General features: G+C 31.6%; 1 protein-coding gene across 1 annotated transcript in view; it reads left to right on the top strand.

Annotated features, from left to right (window-relative positions):
- The window catches only part of LOC128185462 (uncharacterized), a 38,020-nt gene extending 24,667 nt beyond the window's left edge, over positions 1-13,353 (top strand). Inside the window, exons 7-8 of the mRNA XM_052855053.1 lie at positions 10,725-12,552; positions 13,347-13,353. Of these exons, the coding sequence (XP_052711013.1) occupies positions 10,725-12,552; positions 13,347-13,353 (1,835 nt within the window). The remainder of the gene's footprint in view (positions 1-10,724; positions 12,553-13,346) is intronic.
- The last annotated feature ends 8,728 nt before the right edge of the window (positions 13,354-22,081 follow it).

Genomic DNA, 22,081 nt, shown 5'->3' with positions numbered 1-22,081 from the left:
TATGATATCCATTTATCATTACAATACTATGTAAATAAAGCTAAGAAGATGATCGTTTGCTTCGGAATGGAGCTGGCGAGTAGGGCTAGAATACTTTTTTACATAGGTGACATGGTTTTCATTCCCTCATGTGACAGAATTTAAAGTTTAAACTTGTCACAATCTCTAATAAATATATCTAACAAACATCTTGCCCGTTATCGTCACTTTTAAGACAATTCGACCTCTATTCGACAGGCACCAGGCGTTGTACATTTTTCTAATAATTGAAAATATATAACCTCTATACTGCTTTATTGGGTAAAGGGTATATATATTTAAATCAAGACAAAAGGATATACTGTCAGATACCTATGCTTAATTTGAAGAAGTCAGAATATTTCACTGACAAAGTAATAAATGAATGGTTGTCATATTTTTATCCTTTTTCATATATACTGGTTTTTTATACGTATATATACAGCATATACATATTTACACATGTTTTTAATTTTTTACGACTTAAAAATAATTTTTCATAAACTTGTATGATTAACTTTATTGAAGCACCATCCAATTTTCTGCATATAGAGTCATAGTTCTTCTTAAAAATGCAATTTATTTCTATTTTTTGAGTTTTCATTTCTATCATTTACCTGTAAATTAGAAACACATGCAACTGGCGTAATATATTTTCTCGAAATTAAAAACATATACCCTCTACAGCAAAAATGGTATTAATTTTTAAAAAAAAAAGTAGGTTTGTATCTAAATATACAGTCGGAAGATGGTTGATCTAATTATATTAATGGCATATACATGAAAAGGTATGCGAAAAGTATACAACTGATAGATATGTTGTTTGGAGCAGCTGGATCAAGGACAAATCCGCTTAATTGCTTAAACATGTACAAATTGAAGCAACCAGGACAATGACAGGGATCAGAGTTAATTCTTCTAAACTAATTTTATATAGTGAGCTTAATTTGGAAACCTTGGAATCTCGAAGGGATAGCCATAAACTAATTAAATTTTTGTGTGATATGTTTGTTAATATAGGTGTGAGTGAACATGTCTACCAACAATATGTCATACAATCATATATGATAAATATTCAGATAATTATTTAATATTCAAGTACCTCATGTCTTATATACACATAATATACACATTTAACACGTTTAAATTAAATTAATAATGTAGATGGCTGTGATAGGAAGGCCAATCATCTACTCAAACGCAGCTGTATGATCTTCTCCTACTTATTTCTATTCAAAACATGCAATTTACCAATTTATTGACAAAAACAATTACTGTTAGTAAATTTATGATAAATTTTTGTGATCAAAGCAATTTAGAAACATTAAAGCAAAATAATATTGTCATCCTGTACAAATATTAGGTTGCTAACTTGCTACAGATTCGATCATGAAGCAGAATTGGTAATGCCAAGAAAAATTAGCGATTTGATGATATTTAGTTACATCATAAGTTATTCTAACGGAACAAAAAACCTACCAAAAATCGGCTTTCAAGATATAGTTACTACGGCATCGTTCATGAAAGAGTACAACCATGTTAGCATTTCATCATTTTGTAAATTGTTATTGGCTGGATGGGTGTGAATACAAAATTCAGATAGTCACAGTTTTAACAAACTGAGTGGGTGCAAACACAAAAATCTCAATATGACATACTGTAATTTTTTTTTATTTACACCCACTCAGAAAATTTACAATAAACAATATCAAAGTTTCAATTTACTGGGTGAACGTAAAACCAAAATCAAATAATATGACGTATTGTAATTTTTTTAAATTATTTATATTTGTACACTTCTCCAGCAAATTAAAAAAAGAAGAGTTTTACTGAATTGAATAATTTAACGTGTAACCATGTATACAAATATTATTAAAAACATATATTTCTTTAAAAATATATAGATATCACACAAAACAACAATTATACGCGAAAAGTTTATTATGAATAAAATAGTTATTACATGTACATATTTAAAGGGATACTATGTAAATTCAAAAAATAAGTCTTATTTTAATCCCCCACCCCCGTTGAAACATGTGAACATGTAAATTTAAAGAATAAATATATAAAAACTGATAATTTTTAATTAAATAAACTCAAGTTATAATATTGATTCGTTAATTTGTGCTTCTTTGCTGTTGAATTTTGAACCGGTTTCATGATCAATATTCCACGATGCCGGTCAATTTTCAACGGATTAGGGTCTTTATTCAACACCTTTGGTCTCAATATTCAACGTGCCGGTATTCGAATCCCAGTCTGGTCCGTCATTATTTCGGTTCGAATACCGGCGCCAGATCAGTTGGTAGAGCACCTGACTAGAGATTCAGGGGGCCCGGGTTCGAATCCCGGTCTGGTCCGTCATTATTTCTCCTATCCCGTTACACTTGGAAGACTGTATAAAGAGTTGAAATAATTTACAGTCTCCGGACTGTGCGCTTCCTCTCCTTTGTGATTGGTAGAAATGTATGATGTGAAAAGTTACATTTATTTCATTGGTTGATATACTGTTCGGCACAAGGGAGATAATTTTCTTATGATCCTTTTTAACGAACGACTTAACAAATTTTGTAGATTTCAAATCTTAAAAAGTAAGAAAACGAAAGAACAATAAAAATGGCTCTTAATGAAATTTAGGTTTTCATTTTTCTGTTAACTAGTTAAAATCAATATTCTGTAACATATATTGAAATGATTTGTTCTTTTCTTTTTGTTCTGATTATACAAATACCAATGAAATTTCATACGGTATGGCTAATATCAGACAAAAAGTTTGTATATTAGATACGGTGAAACTAATATCAGTAAAACTGAATGATACTGAATGCAATTGTATTAACTTTGATTTTACTACACTAATTCAACCCTTCCTAAGATCTCTTATTTGAACTCTACAGTCGATTTCAAATAAATAACACGCCGTAAATAATTTTCAATTTTAAGCACGCAAGCTTAAAAGGCACATATTTAAAAAAAAAGTTCGGCACGCTATTGCATGGAGAAGAAGGCGACATTTATATAAAAAATAAAAAAATTGTCTATGATATCTTATTGCTGTTAAGAGTTTGCTCTAAAGACGGTAAGCTTTTTAAAAAATCTAAACTTGTTCGATATACAGAGTGATACATGTATAATGTATTCATCTTTTCGTTTTTTTTATACTTGAACTGTTGATCTTTTAATTCAGGAAGTAGGACCAAATTTCAAAGCCCCCCCCCCCCCCAACCCCCCCCCCCAAAACCAAACAAAAAAAACCAAAACAAGCAAACAAACAAAAACAAAAGGATCACCTCCATGAAAAAAAATGATTAAACATATCTTTGTTGAATTTAACAGACGATTTTTTAAAATGTGCAAGTGGTGTGGAACCATTTGCCAACGAATGTCCATCACATTAAATGATCGTAGAATAAGGTAGATTTGGTAAATTTTTTTTGTCCGACAGTATAAAGGATTGGACTTTTATTGATTGAGGGGTAGAGGGACCCGATATCAAGCCTGAAAAAAATGTTGATAAAAAATATGATACATCATAAATTATGCTTAAAATTTGTAAATATCCGTGTAATATAATATAGAGACACATTTTATTAGCATTTCATTTTTTCATTTTTTTTTAATCACAAGACAATAAGAGAGTGAAAAAATTTTGACTTTTTTATTAGACTGCTTCAGAACTCTGGGACCAGGTCTTCTTATGATGGGTTATAATTAAATAACATCCCAAATAACAATCCCATAAAAACAAGTTATAATGTTTATATTAATATTTGGGATAACTTTTTTTTATACCGGTAGTTTAAGTTTATGTTTATATTTATATGCGGTTTTTGCAGGTTGAGATCCCCGGGGGAAAGGGTAACCTAACACCTCATTTTGTCCTTTACAACTTTATTTTAATTTTAAGAAAAGGTACAAACTTTAATTTTTTCCAAGTGGATATAAACTGCTAATAGAGAGGTAGGGAGTAGAGCTCTTTATTTATTTTATATGTACTTACTGTGTTACATTCTCAAGAACGTAAAAAACCCTGGCCCCCTCCCCGTCATTTCAAGATTCCATGAAGTCTAACCTTAACATCTGAAGGGTAGTTTTTAGATGGCCAGTGAAATGTACACGTATAGAAATGTGATGTCTATTGCAACAGACTCCGATGATAACGATGAAAAATTGCACGAGGCATTCCTAGTGAATTCCGAATTATTTCAACATAGACAGAATAATCTTAGCGTGACCAGGCTACGCTCAGGTCAAACCGGGTCCGTAGGACATCTGTCATTTTCAACATACCCCATTATAAATTAAATCTTTGTAAGAAATCAGTTTTCTTTTTTGTAGATTTTTTCGAGTAAAATATGATAATCTGTGAATGAGATTATCTTGGAAAATGTCCCCTTCATCTATTTTAATTGCACTTCTATCACAAGTTTGTATATTTTGATTAAAGTTCGTCCACATGTGCTGCTTAATTATATCGGGACAGAAAATAGCAGTTTATAGACAAGATACAAGTCTCCATCAAACTTCAATATGTGATATAGTGAATAACACTAACAAGATGGGGCAATTTTTGTGCAATTAAAATCATTCAATATCATAACATATATTAACAACACTCACAGCATTTCTCAATACTTAGCCTGAACTTGAACTTGTATAGCTTTTTCAACATTCTGACTAGTTTACCTTCTCTACAGAAGAGCGCAATGAGGAAGACAATTCTAGCAGTAGTAATGAAATGCAAATGTAATGAATAAGAATTCTTTGAGAAACAATTATAACAACTAATTTTTTTAATTAAAAGCAAAATAAGGTGTTTTTTCATGTTTAATTACAAATATTGAATTCAGTGGATTACAATCGCTTGTAAAATAAAATTACAAAAACCAACAAATTTTTATTTTATTTGAAAATGGGATGTTTTTGTTAATTTATTACTTTATAGTCCTTGAGAGTCCAAAGATGGATTTTATATATTTGTAACAATACATCAACGGTATCTTATTAACACAAAATTTCAAAAAATAATGCGCCATTTTCTGAGAAATTCTTTCTGAAAAATTGACAAAAATGTATAATTATCATTTCTTGGCATCCTGCCAACATTCACACCCTTGGGACTTCATGGTGTAAATAGGAATATGAAAAAAAATATGCAACGATTAAAGGTTTGAACTTCCTCTTTAAGAATATAGTCTTATTTTTTCAAACATTGTTTATACATTTTGTAATTAATTACTGAATTTGACAATTTTTCTCTTAACTTTTCTGGATTTAAGAGGCTAATTAACCAGAATGCACTATAAATAGAAACATCCAGTGCTAAAACAAACATCATATATCTGACTCTAGATGGGTATCCTTTAAATCCATGATAAAATTCTGTTCATTCTTGAGACTTGCTGCCGCAGCTTTTTTCCATATTTGCATGGTTTTCTCGTAGACATGCTCTGAAGCATATACTCATTAAGGCATTTTGCAAATTAACTACAAAATGCCTGCACCAGAGTACTTGCTTACACCTGTGGCATTTCAACACATGTGTGATGAAGTCCGTAAGGTATAATTGAATTGATGTTGTGAAATTAATCAAAAACCTACTTTCATTTTCGATAAACAAGCCCGAAATAGCAAAAAATAATTCAACATATTAAGCATGTAAAGTGTTTATTCCCGCGCTTACGCGGGCTATCATCTAATTTTAAATAAATTAGAAAGTTTTTACTCTTAAATGCCTTGTATGCACCCCTTTATTGTGCAGATAGTTTAGAAATGTGTTACAATGTATGTGATTCTCGTAATGGCTTGAAAGTTAATATTTTTATTGTCATTTGAAACGTTATAAAATGACGTCACTTTATTGTTATGTCATGCATTTTTTTAGTGCGTGCATAATAGTCCTTTCTCAATCTAGTAAATTCCCTATATTCCTTTTGCAAATTAATCTTTATTTTTTATAAATCATAACAAAACTAACATTTCACAGGGTATAACACTGAATATAACACAAAAAAGTTTAATCGTAAATATTTTTTGAATTTATTTAACTATTTGAAAGCTATGTTTTAATTAACTTTTCTTTGATCAATAGCAAGTGGTTTTTTTTTCCCCATTAACCCCCAACCCCCCCCCCCCCAATTATTTTGACATTAAGGTTATTTATATATTATATTTTAAATCTAATCGCCCTCCACAAGGCAATAGTTCAAGCTGCTTGAGCCAGTTGAATAACATGTTGAGTAGGCGCTGTAAACTGGAAAATAGTAAACAAAGCAGTGATATTCTCGATCATTTTCTTTTTTTAAAGAGAATTTATGATGTGTTTTCACAAGACAAAACTTGCTGTAAGTGATGTAATATAATAGCGGGAAATATAATGTTTTTTAAAAAGGTTTATTTTATTCACCATTTGAACCCAGCATCGACTCTCTCTCTCTCTCTCTCTCTCTCTCTCTCTCTCTCTCTCTCTTTTGTCTAAAGGTTATCATGCTTTTAGATTAAAACAATCATTATTGTAGATGAAAATGATGATTATTATACTGTATACAGTCAAACCGTTAAGCGGTACTGTACTGTCGATTCCAAATTAAACCCGGGGAATTAATACTTTGTAAAATTGCGACAAGCACGTTTCGCAGATTTTATAATTTCTCCCATATATTAGACAGATGAAAGTTAAATGAAACAACCAATCAATATTTTCCTGAAAGTGAAAGCGAAAATGACTTTGTTGGCATAGCAACAATATACTTAAAGGTTTACGTGGCGTATTTTTTCATGCTAAGAAATATTTGATTGATTGATTTATTTAAATATGGTATATAAAAATACATCTTTACAATAAATTACGCAGTTTATATCAATCGGGTTAAAAAGATATAGAATTAATAAATAATTTTTATAATTATTTTCGCGTCCACAATAAATACAGCATTTGAATAAAACCCGCCTTAAATCGACCACGTGATACCACGCTCAGTCTATCACAACAACAATGGCGACGACGAGAAAGATAGGTATATCCGTAATACCCGTAATACCGTTAAGTTTGACAGACTTGGCCAAGAAAGAAAATAGAGACAGACTGACAAGGATAGGAGCAAAGGGAAGATTTTCATCGGAAACCATGTAGATTGATGGGATAGGAATAAAGCCGAATTAAACTTAAGTTTAATAAGTTTTTATCATGAAGTTGTAGGGGTTTTGGTAGTGAGGTTCGTACGTGCTCCATTTGTTCCATGTCTTAACTTTATAAGTTATCACAAATGTATTTTCGTTTAGAGAATGTTTTGAATTAAGAATTAATATACACTCTCAGTACATGCATCCCTCAGGAGAGGGGGTATTCACACATTTTATCGTGTCGTTGATGCTAAAATAATGTTTCATCTTTATTACACATAATTAGCAACTTATATCGTTCTACATTAATGAATATGGGAATACTAATGCTTCGGGTATCATCTGATATAAGAATTATCTAATTTAAGACATGAAAAACGTTAATCTAATTTGTAAACAAACTGTTCTTCCATCGTGTTTTCAATACTAGGTTTTTCCGCACTCATGCGCATGGCGTTACAAATGGCCGATTACATTATATAAATAGTGCCTGTTTTGGAGGGTAACAGTTGAAATTGACACCCCGAGAAAACTATTGTCAACCGACGCGAAGCGGAGGTTGACAATGGGTTTCTCGGGGTGTCAATTTCAACTGTTATCCTCCAAAACAGGCACTATTTATTTTGTTATACTGAATGTCTTAATTTTTAAGAAAATTTTACTGCTTTTATTTAGGAATAACGTGAATTCTACAGCGAACCGTACGCGCATAATTTTCGCGAATGTAACAATTTTTAATGTTACCCGTTGCTTAGTGCGTTGCTAACGCTGAGGGTAATAGAAAGGATTATGAACTGCGTCTTAACCAATCAGATTTCAGTATTTAGCATGAAAGTATAACAAAACGGATTATAAACTGCGTCTTAGCCAATCAGAATTCAGTATTTAACATGAAAGTATAACAATAATATTTATCAGACGTGTAACAAAGTTTAGAGACCAATAACTAAAGAAAGAATATTTTTACGGGGTTAGAGTTTGTGAAACGTCTAATTATAAGAAGCATAATGCATATTTTTACTAAAACTCATATCAAAAATTTTTACTCAAAATACGCCACATATACCTTCAAAGGGGCATGGTCACGATTTTGGACAAAAATTATTTTTTCGATTTTAATGTTTATAATGCTTCAGTAAGGCATTTTTAATAGGCGACCAAAATTTGAATGTCATTTGTTGAGTTATAAGCGAGTTACAGAGCTTATAATTCCTCCCTATGTAAACAAATTAAAGCTTTTGTTTACATTTTGATGTTGAAGTGAAAATTCCAGTTTTAGACCTAAAAAGCATGTGTTAATCGTTAGGAACTGGGTTTTTTTATGCTTAAAAAGAATACGAATATAGACAAATAATATTAAAAAAGATTGTTAACTAGTATATTGAACCTATGTAAAAACAAGAACAGGGCACGGGCCTTGTTTACATGACAAAGAATTGTGAGCCCTGTATCTTGCTTTAAACTCATCGACGGGCACCCAAATTTAATTTGATCATTTAAAATGCATTCATAAAGCATTGTAAATATAAAAACAGAAAAAAATTGACCAAAATCATGACCATGCCCCTTAGTAGATTGCGATTTGCTTAGCTAAGAATTACAAAGCATGTTGCTTAGAATTGTTATGCAATGGAAATTAAGCATATTGTTTAGTTGAGAATATTCTTTTTAAATTAAGAAATTTATGCATACGACCCCTGAAACCCAAGTATCTTATTATTAATAAATATTACTGAGTAGTTGAAAAATCCAGCATTAATGTTATTGTTTTTTAAAAAGCTAGATAAGCTCATACAGTACCGATCAGACACAACCTAACAGAAAGTAAACCCCAACTAAACCCTGGGTTTACTTTCTGGGTTTACTTTGGGTTTACTAGAGTGAATTCAGAGTAAACCCAGAGTAAACCCAAAGTAAACCCAGAGTGGACACAGAGAGTAAACCCAGTTAGAAGTATACCCCTTAAAACAGACGCTAACTGTGTATTCGGAAAATACAAGGGGCGGAAATTACAGGCAAGTAGGATGATAACTGATAAGATAAAAGACGGGTCTGCTTCACACTTTAGTGCGTACTGTTGACCTCAGAAGCAATATCCAGGTAAACCCAAAATAAACCCCCAGTAAACACAAAGTAAATCCCGAGCGGACCCAAATTTTCAAAAAGTAAACCCAGAGTAAACCCAAAGTAAACCCAAAAAGTAAACCCGTGATTTAGTTGGGGTTTACTCTGGTGTTAGGTTGGGTCTGATCGGTACTGTAAATCTACAGTAATTCTGATTTACCAACAATATCGATTGAAGTCATCATTTCGTAAGTTCAATGGTCGACACAACGACCTTGTCAGCAAATACAATCTTCCATTGGGTAGCATGCTGTCTGACGTTTGTCATATTTAGTGTTAGACCATAATTAATCTCCTTATTGTCTACGGATTTTCACGTTTTCCCGATTTCGACAAAGAGCGCACGGCGGGTTTGACCGGTCAGCAGAGGACCTCCATGGCAACTGATCCTACTTCTAATATTTTTAGAGGTCTGGGTTTGCTGGCCTCCTGTCTTGTATTTTTTCTTTGGGTTTTGATTTTGAACACTGTTCTTTATCACTACGTCATTACAAAAACATCGGATATTTTCCTACGCTTGTGTTCCGCCAAAAATATAGTTTTAGTTAGATTCTAAACTTCGATTCCTATTTCTATGTCAAGTTGAATAATAGTAAGAGAGAAAGAAAGATATAATCTTTTAATTTCTTTGCACCTGACATCTGACACCTTCTTACATATCGACACAACCCCCAGTAATTTACGAAGAGTTGATTGGGCGACAGCATAAAATGTTAACGCTATGAAATCAGGTATATTTTGTTAAAACAATAATTATGTCATTTTTAGCATCTAATTGACATCCGGGATGAAAAAAAAATATCCAAACCCTAAATGCAACTATTCCACACAAATAATATACTTATCATCATATGACACCCATAATCATATTCCTACACAACACTCAGAGTAATATTATGAGATGATAAGTTTAGTGTGTAAAATGTTAGAGAATTGTGAGAAAGAAACACGTGACAGACGGACGGACGGTATCAAATGATACATGTAACATATCCCCCGGTCTTTTTTTTAAAGGTACGCATGTAAAAATACTACATTATGAAAAAAGTAATAAGGATATCTGCGGTGTATAAATCTATATTTATTTAAACGTTATTTCAAAAAATAAAAAATCATTTTAAAGAAATTGTAGTTATTCTGTATATACGAGTATCTAATTCACCAGACATGAAAGTAGATTTGGAACTCGTTTTCTATATACATGTCTTCCTTATTAAAATAAAAGACAACGTAAAACATTATTACTCACCTTATTTATCTAAAAACAATAAGCCTAGATTCACATACTTTGTTCAAACAATTGTTATAAAGCAGCATTCAAATACTTCTTATCTCAAACTCCATGGGCCTTAATTAAAAAAAAATTCAAATCAAATTTTAAATCTACACTCATATGTTGTACTTCGTAATTATATATAGTTTTGTCATTAATAATTAATGCATCGTTATTTCATCAGAGAAAATTGACGAATCTATCGTTGATGGATGGTGGGATGACGACAAGTTCTTTGTTTCAACCCGTGCATGTGAAGAGGTGGAAAAAGCGACAGAAAATAAGAGGCTCGTTATTGTGACAGGTCACCCGGGATCCGGAAAAAAAGCCATAATAAAACACATTGCACTTCAATGTAGAAAGGATGGCTGGGCAGTTAAATCAGTAAAGAGAGTTAAGGAAATTGTAAATGTCATTTTGTCAAAAAAAGTTAGAGAGAACAAAACTTTATTTGTTTTTCATGATCCAATTGGCTCGCAATACCGTGATGATTTATTGTATAATGAATGGATTACGTCTGAGGAAAAATTGATGTCTTCTTTGAAAAAACCTAAAGAAGTTAAAATACTCCTGTCTTGTAGAAAATATATTTTTTCTAATGATGTAAAAAGATATTTTGGTAATGAATCAAACATCGTTGATATTAGTGTTGAGCGATTGGAATTAACAAAGGAAGAAAAGCTGCTAATTGTAAAGAGTTATTTGATTTTTGATAAATTTTCCGCAGACGACTTGGTTGAAGTTTTAAAAACCAATCTGTGTTTTCCGTTATTATGTAAACAGTATGCCAACAACAAGCAATGCCGAAGTAAAGGAATACATTTTTTTCAAACACCTAAAGCTGTTTATATGGAGTTCCTAGACAACTTTAAATACAATGACAATTTAAAATACTGTGCTCTTGTTCTGCTTGCTTTCTTCAACAATGACATTCGCGTAGATTATTTACTGGCAGACGAAATATCTGTGAAAAAATTTCAAGATATAGTACTTCGGTGTACAATGAAGAAAAAAACACCCTATGATATTTGTAAGACCCTTGATTCCCTCGAAGGACTTTTCGTCAAGAAAGAAGAAAACACTTATCAATTTGTTCACGACTTAATAATGAAAATCACCGCCGAGGATTTTTTTAATGATTATCCCTCAGATTTCATAAAATATGCTGATACCACCTGTCTAAGAATGGTAAAAGTAGACAAATGTGATTATGACAGCAATAAGTTTTCTAATTGTCTTAATGACAAATACTTCGATAGGTTTGCAGAGAGACTTATATCAGACATCTTGGAAGAAACCTTTTTGAATGCCATACTGAATCCATGCTTAAGAAATCATACAATAATTAGTTTAATTATTGAGACACTAGAAAAGAGCCCAAAAACTATCGAAATGTTAATGGAAACAAAAGATATGGAAACTGAAAAGCAAAAACTTAATGAAACAACAAAGAAATTGCTTCTCACTAGACTCTCTTTCGTACAGGGAGAACTCAAGATATCGCCCCTCTTTGCTTTGATAGCCTTTGGTCATACAGAATTATCACAATTTTGTTTAAAACATCTACAAGATATGCAAATACATATCGAAGGCAATTCATTATTGTCGGCGGTGTGTTGCAATGGTTCAATTGATTTATTTAACATTATATACAACGATCAAACAGGTCAAAACCTAATAATGGAGAAATGGGGACATCTCTCCCCAATCCATATTGCATCCGTGTTCCATAATTTTATCTTGCTAGAAAAGTTAATTGAAATTGGCTTTGACTTAAATTTAATGAGTGACAGTAAAGGTAAATGGACCCCTTTGGTGCTAGCAGCTGGAAACGATACAGAGGAAAATCAATATTATCATGATGGAATGTCAAGTGATTCACGCCGCGACCGAACAGTTACACTTTTACTGGATAAAGAAGCAGATATTAACTTGCGCACAGGTCACGGAATCAGTCCTTTTGCTTCAGCTTGTAGAAATGGACATTATAGCACTGCAAAACTTCTACATCGGTATGGAGCACACGTTAATTTGTGCGATAAGGAGGGGCTGAGTCCTCTTTATTCTGCTTGTATGCAGGGACATTGTAGCATTGTAGAGTTTTTACTGTGTGATAATGATATTGAAATTAATTTATGTAGTGATATAGGACACAGTCCTCTCTGCGCAGCTTGTTTTCATGGACATGAAAGTATTGTGACACTTTTACTTAGTAAAGGAGCACACGTTAACCTATCAGAGAAAACCGGACTCAGTCCTCTTTACGTAGCTTGTAGTTTTGGACATTTCGGCACTGTAAATACATTACTGAGTTACAAAGCGGAACTTAATCTACCTGATTCAGAAGGAAAAACCCCTCTCTGTGCAGCTTGTTTTGATGGGCATAATAGCATTGTAGAACTTCTATGCAATAAAGGTGCAAATGTGAATTTAGTCGAGAAAGAAGGATTCAGTCCTCTACTTATAGCTTGTCAAAACGGACATTATGGAACTGTAAAACTTCTGTTAAATTATCAAGCAAAAATCAATTTATGCACAAATGAAGGATTTAGTCCTCTCTTTATAGCTTGTCACAAAGAACATGAAGACATAGTAAAACTTTTACTAAGTGAAGGGGCAGACTTTAATTTATGTACTCAAGATAAAATCAGTCCTCTTATGAAAGCCTGTGAAAACAACAATGAAAAAATTGTACAATATTTACTCGAGTTTGGAGCAAACATTAATTTATGCGATCAAAATGGAATAAGTCCTCTCACTTTAACTTGTTTCAATGACAATTATTCAATTGTTGAACTTTTACTAGAACGTGAAGCATATGTTAATTTATGTACGAATGACGGAGCAAGTCCTCTTTATGCAGCCTGTCAAAACGAACACTATAAAATTATTGATCTCCTACTGAGATACAATGCAGACACTAATTTATGCGGAAAGTATGGAAACAGTCCTCTCCATGTAGCTTGTTTAAATGGACATTATAAGGTTGTAAAGAAGTTACTGGATAATAAAGCGAACCCCAATTTATGCACAAACACAGGAACGAGTCCTCTCTATATATCTTGCATGAAAGGATATGATGATATTGTAAAGATTTTGCTGAGTAAAGGATCGGAGATTAATTCGTGCACGAATACGTCGAGAGCAAGTCCTTTGTTTATAGCATGTACAATAGGACATTACAACATTGTGGATATTTTGCTACAGGAAAGCGCAGACATAAACGCGTGTCTAGATGACGGAACCAGTCCTCTATACATCGCTTGTCAAGAAGGACACTATGGAATTGTTAAAACTTTAATTGCTAATAAAGCAAACATTGATTTATGTATAAAGGACGGATTTAGTCCTCTCCATGGAGCGTGTTGTAATGGACACGATCGCATTGTGCAACTTTTACTGGAAAAGGGTGCCAAAATAAACTCAAAGGGTGAAGTGGGAATTAGTCCTCTCTATATTGCCTTTTATTGGAGACAAAACAAAACCGTTCAACTTCTACTGGAAAGGGGCGCAGACCCTAGCCTTGCTGATGGATGTGAAACCAATTTTAGCTCAATAGATTGGTTTAATGAAAAAGATAGCACTGTAGAATTTTTACTGCGCAAAGACAACATTAGATATAATATACACGATCTAGATTCGTTTTTTTCCCTTTTTGTATTTTGTCTAATAGAAAATGCACAGCGATTAACATTAAAAAAAACACATAATCTTTAAGTCATCTAAGTTGAATGTAACTATTTTCAACTACAAGATTTAAATACGTTGAAGCAATGAATGATTTTTAGATAACCTGATTTGAAGGTTCAAGTGAGTTTGTCCGTTGTCTATCGTTGGCGTTGTAGTTGTTGTCATAAACTTTTGCATTTTCATCTTCTCCAGAACCACTGGGCCAGTTTCAACCAATCTTGGCACAAGCATCCCTGCGCCAAGGAGATTCAGTTATGTTAAATGGAGGGTCATTCCCTACGAAAAGGGGAAATAATTAAGGAATAATAAAAAGAACTTTAAATGATATGAGTGAAATTTGGCCCCCATAATTCGCCATTTTTTTAAAGCGTTTCGGGTACAATGAAATGTTATGTTATTTTTTAAAGAGTTCATATAAAATTTATTTGTCACCTATTTATTTGATTTATCTGCACTTACTGGTAGTATATGACGTCAGAAGTGACGCTATTTCTTTAGTTCAATCAAAGTAGTCAAAAATTGACATTTTTCATATCCTTTTACAAATGGGAAATATAGAGCGGATGCTTGAACAAGAAAAAAAATTGTAACAAATAAGTATTGGGTAGATACGTCTCTGATTAAAATATTTTATTTATTCAATCATGTGTTCTACTTTTTCTAAAAGAAAAACTGCTTGGAAAAAGGCCGTTTTATGCTTAAAATGCAAAATTGCCCGGAAATGGTTGTCTTTACGATGTCATATTTCTAAATTGTGAGCACTTGAATCAAAATAAACATTATGTAAAATCATCATATAGATATCTGTACAAAGAAAACAAAGAATTACAGTATAATGACGATGTTCATTTTAGGGGGTCATTTTAGGCCCTTATCATATTTAGTCCTTTATTCGACATTTTTTAAAAAAAAAACGTCTCCTCAATAAAATCAGGCCAATAAAGTTGAAACTTATATGAAAGCCTTTTCAGGTACTGTAGATTCCAGTTTTATACAAATCAAGATCCCCAGAGCTAGGGTGGGGCCACAATGGGGTTAAAATTTAAAATAGGTATTTATGGTGAAAATCCTTTCAAAAACTTCTTCTGGAAAACCATTTGGCAAAAAAAGTTTAAATTCATGTAACGCATATACAGATGAAGTAGATTCAGGTTCACTCAAATCATGAACCCAGGAGGGAGGGGGTAGGTGATGGCCACAATTTGGCGCAAAAAATTTTATATAAATTAGTAACGAAAATCTGTGAAAACCTACTTCTCAAACACCACTCGGGAAGAAAAGTTGAAACTTGTGTGGAATGACCATCGGGTATTCAACATTTGAGTTATTCAAATGATCCACTAGGGTAGGGTAGGGTGTGACTACAATGAGAGGGGGGCATTTCTTTTTACATATGAACTTATGTTTAAATATCTAAAACTCTTTTAAATGACCATTTTGTCAGAAATCTGAAATCTATGTGAAATAATCCCCAAAGAGTGTAAATTTCTTCAAATCATGATCTCCGTTAGTAGGGTAGGGCCTCAATGTGGGGGTGAAATTTTTCGCAAGATTATATAGGAAAAAATCTTGAACAGTTTCTATTCTCTATTAAGGACTCAATATGTCAAAATCTGCCAAGCTATTAAGATATTTTCATATTTGAATTATTAAAGCTGTGTGGATCAGAGTTTTGTCAATTTGGCATTGTTGCGCAGGTGAGCGATTTGGCCCCTTGGTCTCTTTTTTGAATCAAGCGAGTGAGATAGAAAACGTAAGCAGCCTACATATTAAACTTAAATTATTAAAAATACAAAAAAAAATTATAAGCATTATTTTTTTATAAACAAAAAAAGAACACATTAAGCAATGAAATTAATTAAATTGAAAAAAAATACGATTTATGAAAAACGTCAGATTGTATAAATTCTCTTATTCATGTAAAATTATTTATCCTGCAAATTTATTGGAAAATTTATGTAAAGATCTAAATTATTCTTTAAAAACACTAAATAATACGGCTTTATATTTTCTTTTATCTGGGGTAAGCGCGAACAAAGGGAAGGAACCTTAACCAATTTTGTAAAAGCGTGCTTAAGTGCATCAGAAAATAAAAATATCTTCTATATTAAATTTAATGTTACAAACACTTTTGATTCAGTATTCTAAAAAGACTACCACTTTTCTATTAGGAGTTTTCTGTGCGTCATGAATGTAAACTATTCAAATATTATTGATACAATAAATACAAATTAAAGGTTGGTTAAGCGGTTCAAACAAAAAAACATTTTAAAGACTAATTTGAAAGTAGTTTTCAAAATGATCTTGTACAATTAAGACTAAAGGTTTGAATGTAATTAGCAAAGCTCAAAAAGAAATTACTTAATATATGAATATTTTACATTTTATTTTATTTATTCTTTATTATATGATAATTTCAGTTTGACAAAGATTATCAGTATTGTGTTTTACTAATTAACAATTTTATATTGTCAAAGAGTCCATGACTAATTAATATGTACAGAAAATAGAAAGTATTAGTAAGAGAAAACGGGTTTCTTTTATTTAATCTGGATAAATAACAAATCGAAGAAACCTATTAATGAAAAAATACTTAATTCACTCTGATGTCAAACGTTATTTGATAAAAAACATTAAGATTATCGACAAAAACATTGCTGAGTTCAATTACAATTACTACATATTATGTTATCATGTAATTTATGTACCATGGTAAAAGGACAAACTTATTTTAAATAATACTGTAAAAATACTGTACTTTAGAAGTAGAAAATACAAAACATATAAATGATATTTGACTGCACACTTGTCGAACATATTTGGTAAAGGTCTCATGAATAAATTCATTAATTACGCTTGAAATCATATTTTATACGGTTTATTTATAATTTAAAAAAAAACCAAACTACTTTTATACTGAATGATGTAAGTTATATGTAATATCTGTTTTCGCTAAATACGTTTAAAATCCAAAATAAAATATAAATCTCGAGTGATTATGGGGGTGTATCTTTCATTATTAAATGTCTGTGTTAGCAAACATGATTTTAGTATTTCAAAAACCTCCGAAAACTTATAAGTGAAGACAATATTTATAAATTGGCATGTTGTAATAGTATGTTGCTATCTTGTTATTTGCGTGTATAAAATATTTTATGAATTATTACTCAAAAAATTGTATGATGAGTTTGTTTGAATTATAAAATATAACAATTATTATGTAAAAAATAAAGTTGTTCTATAAAAAAACCTGTTCCTATTTAACACATATGCGGTAGTAACAAAGTGGCTGTGTCAGTCAATGGAGAGGCAACTTCAACCGCATTTCTTATTCATGCTTAAAATGCTTTGTGTTTACGTCTGTAATTTGTAATATTTCAAATGTAACTTCATTTTATTTACTGGATATCAATATATGTACCAATGATGCATTTGTTTTCTTATGAATCGACATGTTCATGCAATAATTATACTTGAATGTATACTGTTTATATGCTCAGTAATATAACTCATTAATTATTATTATTATTAGGGTCTTCCGTCTTCAGCGGAAGACCCTTCTATTATTCTATTGTTTCTTTTTCACTTTTCTTATTGTTATTATTATTAGGGTCTTCCGTCTTCAGTGGAAGACCCTTCTATTATTCTATTGTTTCTTTTTCACTTTTCTTATTGTTATAAGGGTCTTCCGTCTTCAGCGGAAGACCCTTCTATTATTCTATTGTTTCTTTTTCACTTTTTTTTATTAAGGTCTTCCGTTTCCAACGGAAGACCTTATAGTTTTCGTACTGTTTCTTATTATTATTTTTTTTTTTTTCCAAATTTTGTGCACGCGATTTCTCGAAAACTATTCGGCCGATTTCAGCCATTTTTTCACAGAAGATGAGTCATGATCTGAATTTTATATGTTTTTGAAATGTTTGTTGTCGTCACTTTCGGTACCGATTAATCGGCCATTTTGTAGTTTTTTTACGACCTATTTTGTGCAGAGCTGATCTCGGAAACTATCAGAGATATGACTATGAAATTTTCAGGATAGGTAGTCTATAGTCTGAAGTTGTGCACTATTATTTTGTTTTACGCCAGTGGCGCCATTTATTGGAGCTTGCTTAGGCACCAAAATTGGGTACGAATTTTTATCAACAATTTTCATACGTTTTGATCTGTATCTTTTTATCAGTTGATATTTTGTTAAGACATATATAACAAAAGTGGTAGATAATCATAAGTTCTTTCCAACAAAATCAAGAAAAAGGGGCTGGCCCCTTTATTTAGGGGCCAAGGCACTTGTAAACTCTAATACAAATAACTTAAAAACGATACATATTTTGTAATGCATTATAGAAGCAAAGTTGTTGACCGTAACAATATCTATCAGGAAAAATCATGGCCACGTCCTTTTATTACGTAATTAGGGATTTTTAGGGGCCAAAGTACTGAAACTTTGACGTAATATATCTAGAGAAGGAGACATATTTTGTTAAGCTTTTAAGGAGAAAAAATGCTTGCGTTGATGATTCTAATCGATTCCATCAATCAAAACACCAAGGTCTGTCCCCATTAAGGATCTAGAGGGCTGGCCCCTAAAATATTCAATCATTTGTATCTAAAAAATGAACAACAATTTTGGATACGTGTAAGAACAAAATATGTTAGGATTTGTGAGACCTTTTGAATGAACTCAAGAAAAAGGGGCTGGACCCTTACATTAGGGGCCAAGACACTCGTAAAGTCTTTTACATATTTCTTAAAAACGATAAAGATTTTGTAATGCATTATAGAAACAAAGTTGTTGATCGTAACAATGTCAGTTTGTGAAACTCATTGCAACACCCATTGATGACAAAATTAGGGATTTTAGGGGACTAACATCTTAAATCTTCAATGTTTTGTATGTGAAAAAGCAAAACACTGTGTCAAGCATTTGAAAGGATATTGACAATCGTATACATTATCAGGGAGTGGATCGGGGGGGGGGGGGGGGGATTCTGAAATTCCATTGATATTTTAATCCTATCGTTTAAAAATTGAACGGAAGACCTACTCGTTACTCGTAACGAGATCGTATCTAGTTGTTATTATTATTATTCTTTTTTTTTCTTACCGATTTTGTGCAGACGATTTCTCGGAGATGGCTGGGTCGATTTCGCTCAAATTTTCAATATAAACGTGTTTTTATCTAAAGCTGATACATTTTTTTTCATTTTTGAAAAAACACTTCCGGTCAAAAGTTATTGTCCGTTTACGATTTTAAAAAGTCAATTTTGTTGGTCGGGTTTCTCAAAAACGAGTAAAGATAAAAGGCTGAAATTTTCAGAGATGATAGATCTACCGTTTTTCTGGTGCACCTCGGTCAAGAGAATATCCGTCGTCACCGGAAGGAAATTTGAAAAATTGAATTTTTCGACTTTTTTATTTTTTAATATTTTTAACACCTTATAGTGACCCTTTTACTGATTAAGAATATGTAATTAGTTTTGAAATCGATCAAGGCATTCTCGAGAAATTAAGCGTCAAAGTTCTGAAGCGGAGTCCGAGTAGCTCAGTCGTTATAGTCGTGGATATGGCCCAGGCGACCCGGGTTCAAGCCTCGAGTGCCGCAAATTTTTTTTCCCTTTTTTTCGCTTAGATCTACGATTTTATCTTTGATTTGATAAGTTTAATCTTATCTATTCAAAAATTGGACGGAAGACCCACTCGTTGCTCGCAACGAGATCGAATCTAGTTAGGTCTTCCGTCTTCAGCAGAAGACCCTTCTATTATTGTAATGTTTCTTTTTAACTTTTTTTTTTCTTTTTCTTTTCTTTACAATTTTTGTGCAGAAGATTTCTCGGAGATGGGTGGTCCGATTTTTGTCAAATTTTCAGCATCGATTTATTATTATATAAACTTAATACGCTTTTTTTTATTTTGTAAAAATCACTTCCGGTTCGGACTTATCCGCCATTTTGTCATTTTTTAAAAAGTTCTTGTCCACGTATCTCCTCAAAAACGAGCAAAGATAGAAAGCTGAAATTTTCAGGAATGATAGAGGACATTAACGTCTAGCCTCACGAGGAAAATCATTGTCCGGAAATTCCGAGTACGGAAGCTAGCTGGGGTCAAAATATAGGACACGTTTTTGACGAAAACATCTTGTCCACGCATCTCCTCAAAAACGTCCAAAGATAAAAAGCTGATATTTTCAGGAATGATAGAGGACATGATCGTCTAGCCTCCCGAGGAAAATCATTGTCCGGAAATTCCGAGTACGGAAGCTAGCCGGGGTCAAGATATAGAACACACTTTCGATGAGTTTTCATTGTCCACACATCTATTTTAAAGCGAGAAAAGATAGAAAGCTGAAAATTTCAGGAATGATAGAGGACATGATAGTCTAGCATCACGAGAAAAATCATTGTCTGGAAATTCCGAGTAGGGAAGCTAAATTTTAAAACTCATATTAAATGTGTTATAATGACCTCAGACTAATTTTAAAACATAATATCTAAGTTGCACTTTAATTCTAAGTCTAATAAAATCTTTTTCCAATTGATGGGATGAAATTTAAATTTTTTGAAAATTTTAAATTTAATTAAATCGTAATAAAATGACCTCAGACTAATTTTAAAACATAATATTTAAGTTGCGCTTACAATTTTGTGTCCAATGAAAGTTTTCTCGAATAAATTGGATGAAATTTAATTTTTTTAAACCTTCAAAATTTAATTAAATCGTGTTAAAATGATCTCAGACTAATTTTAAAACATAATATCCAAGTTGCACTTACAATTCTGCGTCTAATAAAATCCTTCTCGAATTGATTGGGTGAATTTAAAAATTTTCAAAAATTTTAATTTTATTTAAATCGCGTTAAAATGACCTCAGACTAGTTTTGAAACATGATTACTAAGTTGCGCTTACAATTCTGCGTCTAATGACATCTTTGTTGAAATGAATGGATGGTTTTTAAATTTTTTGAAAATTTTAAATTTAATTAAATCGTGTTTAAATTACCTCAGACTATTTTTAAACATAATATCTAAGTTGCGCTTAGAATTCTGCGTCTAATGACATCTTTCTCGAATTAATTGAATGAATTTTCAATTTTTTAAAAATTTTAAATTTAATTAAATCATGTTAAAATGAGCTGAGACTAATTTAAAAACATAATATTTAAGTTACGCTTACAATTCTGCGTCTGATGACATCTTTTTTGAATTGATCGAATGAATTTTAAATTTTAAAAAAAAATTAAACTCATTTAAATCGCGTTAAAATGACCTCAGACGAATTTTAAAACATGATATCTAAGTTGTGCTTAGAATTCTGCGTCCATTGACATCCATCTCGAATTGATTGGATGAATTTAAAAAAATTAAAAAAATTTAATTTTTTTTAAATCGCGTTAAAATGACCTCAGACTAGTTTTGAAACATGATTACTAAGTTGCGCTTACAATTCTGCATCTGATGACATCTTTGTTGAATTGATTGGATGGTTTTTAAATTTTTTGAAAATTTTAAATTTAATTAAATCGTGTTTAAATTTCTTCAGAATAATTTTTAAACATAATATCTAAGTTGCGCTTAGAATTTTGCGTCTAATGACATCTTTCTCGAATTAATTAAATGAATTTTCAATTTTTTGAAAATTTTAAATTTCATTAAATCATGTTAAAATGAGCTGAGACTAATTTAAAAACAAAATATTTAAGTTACGCTTACAATTCTGCGTCTGATGACATCTTTTTTGAATTGATCGAATGAATTTTAAATTAAAAAAAAAATTAAACTCATTTAAATCGCGTTAAAATGACCTCAGACGAATTTTAAAACATGATATCTAAGTTGTGCTTAGAATTCTGCGTCC

Source organism: Crassostrea angulata, chromosome 5 (genome assembly GCF_025612915.1).
Source record: "Crassostrea angulata isolate pt1a10 chromosome 5, ASM2561291v2, whole genome shotgun sequence".
Lineage (NCBI taxonomy): Eukaryota > Metazoa > Mollusca > Bivalvia > Ostreida > Ostreidae > Magallana > Magallana angulata.
This window is presented reverse-complemented; position numbering and strand designations above follow the sequence as displayed.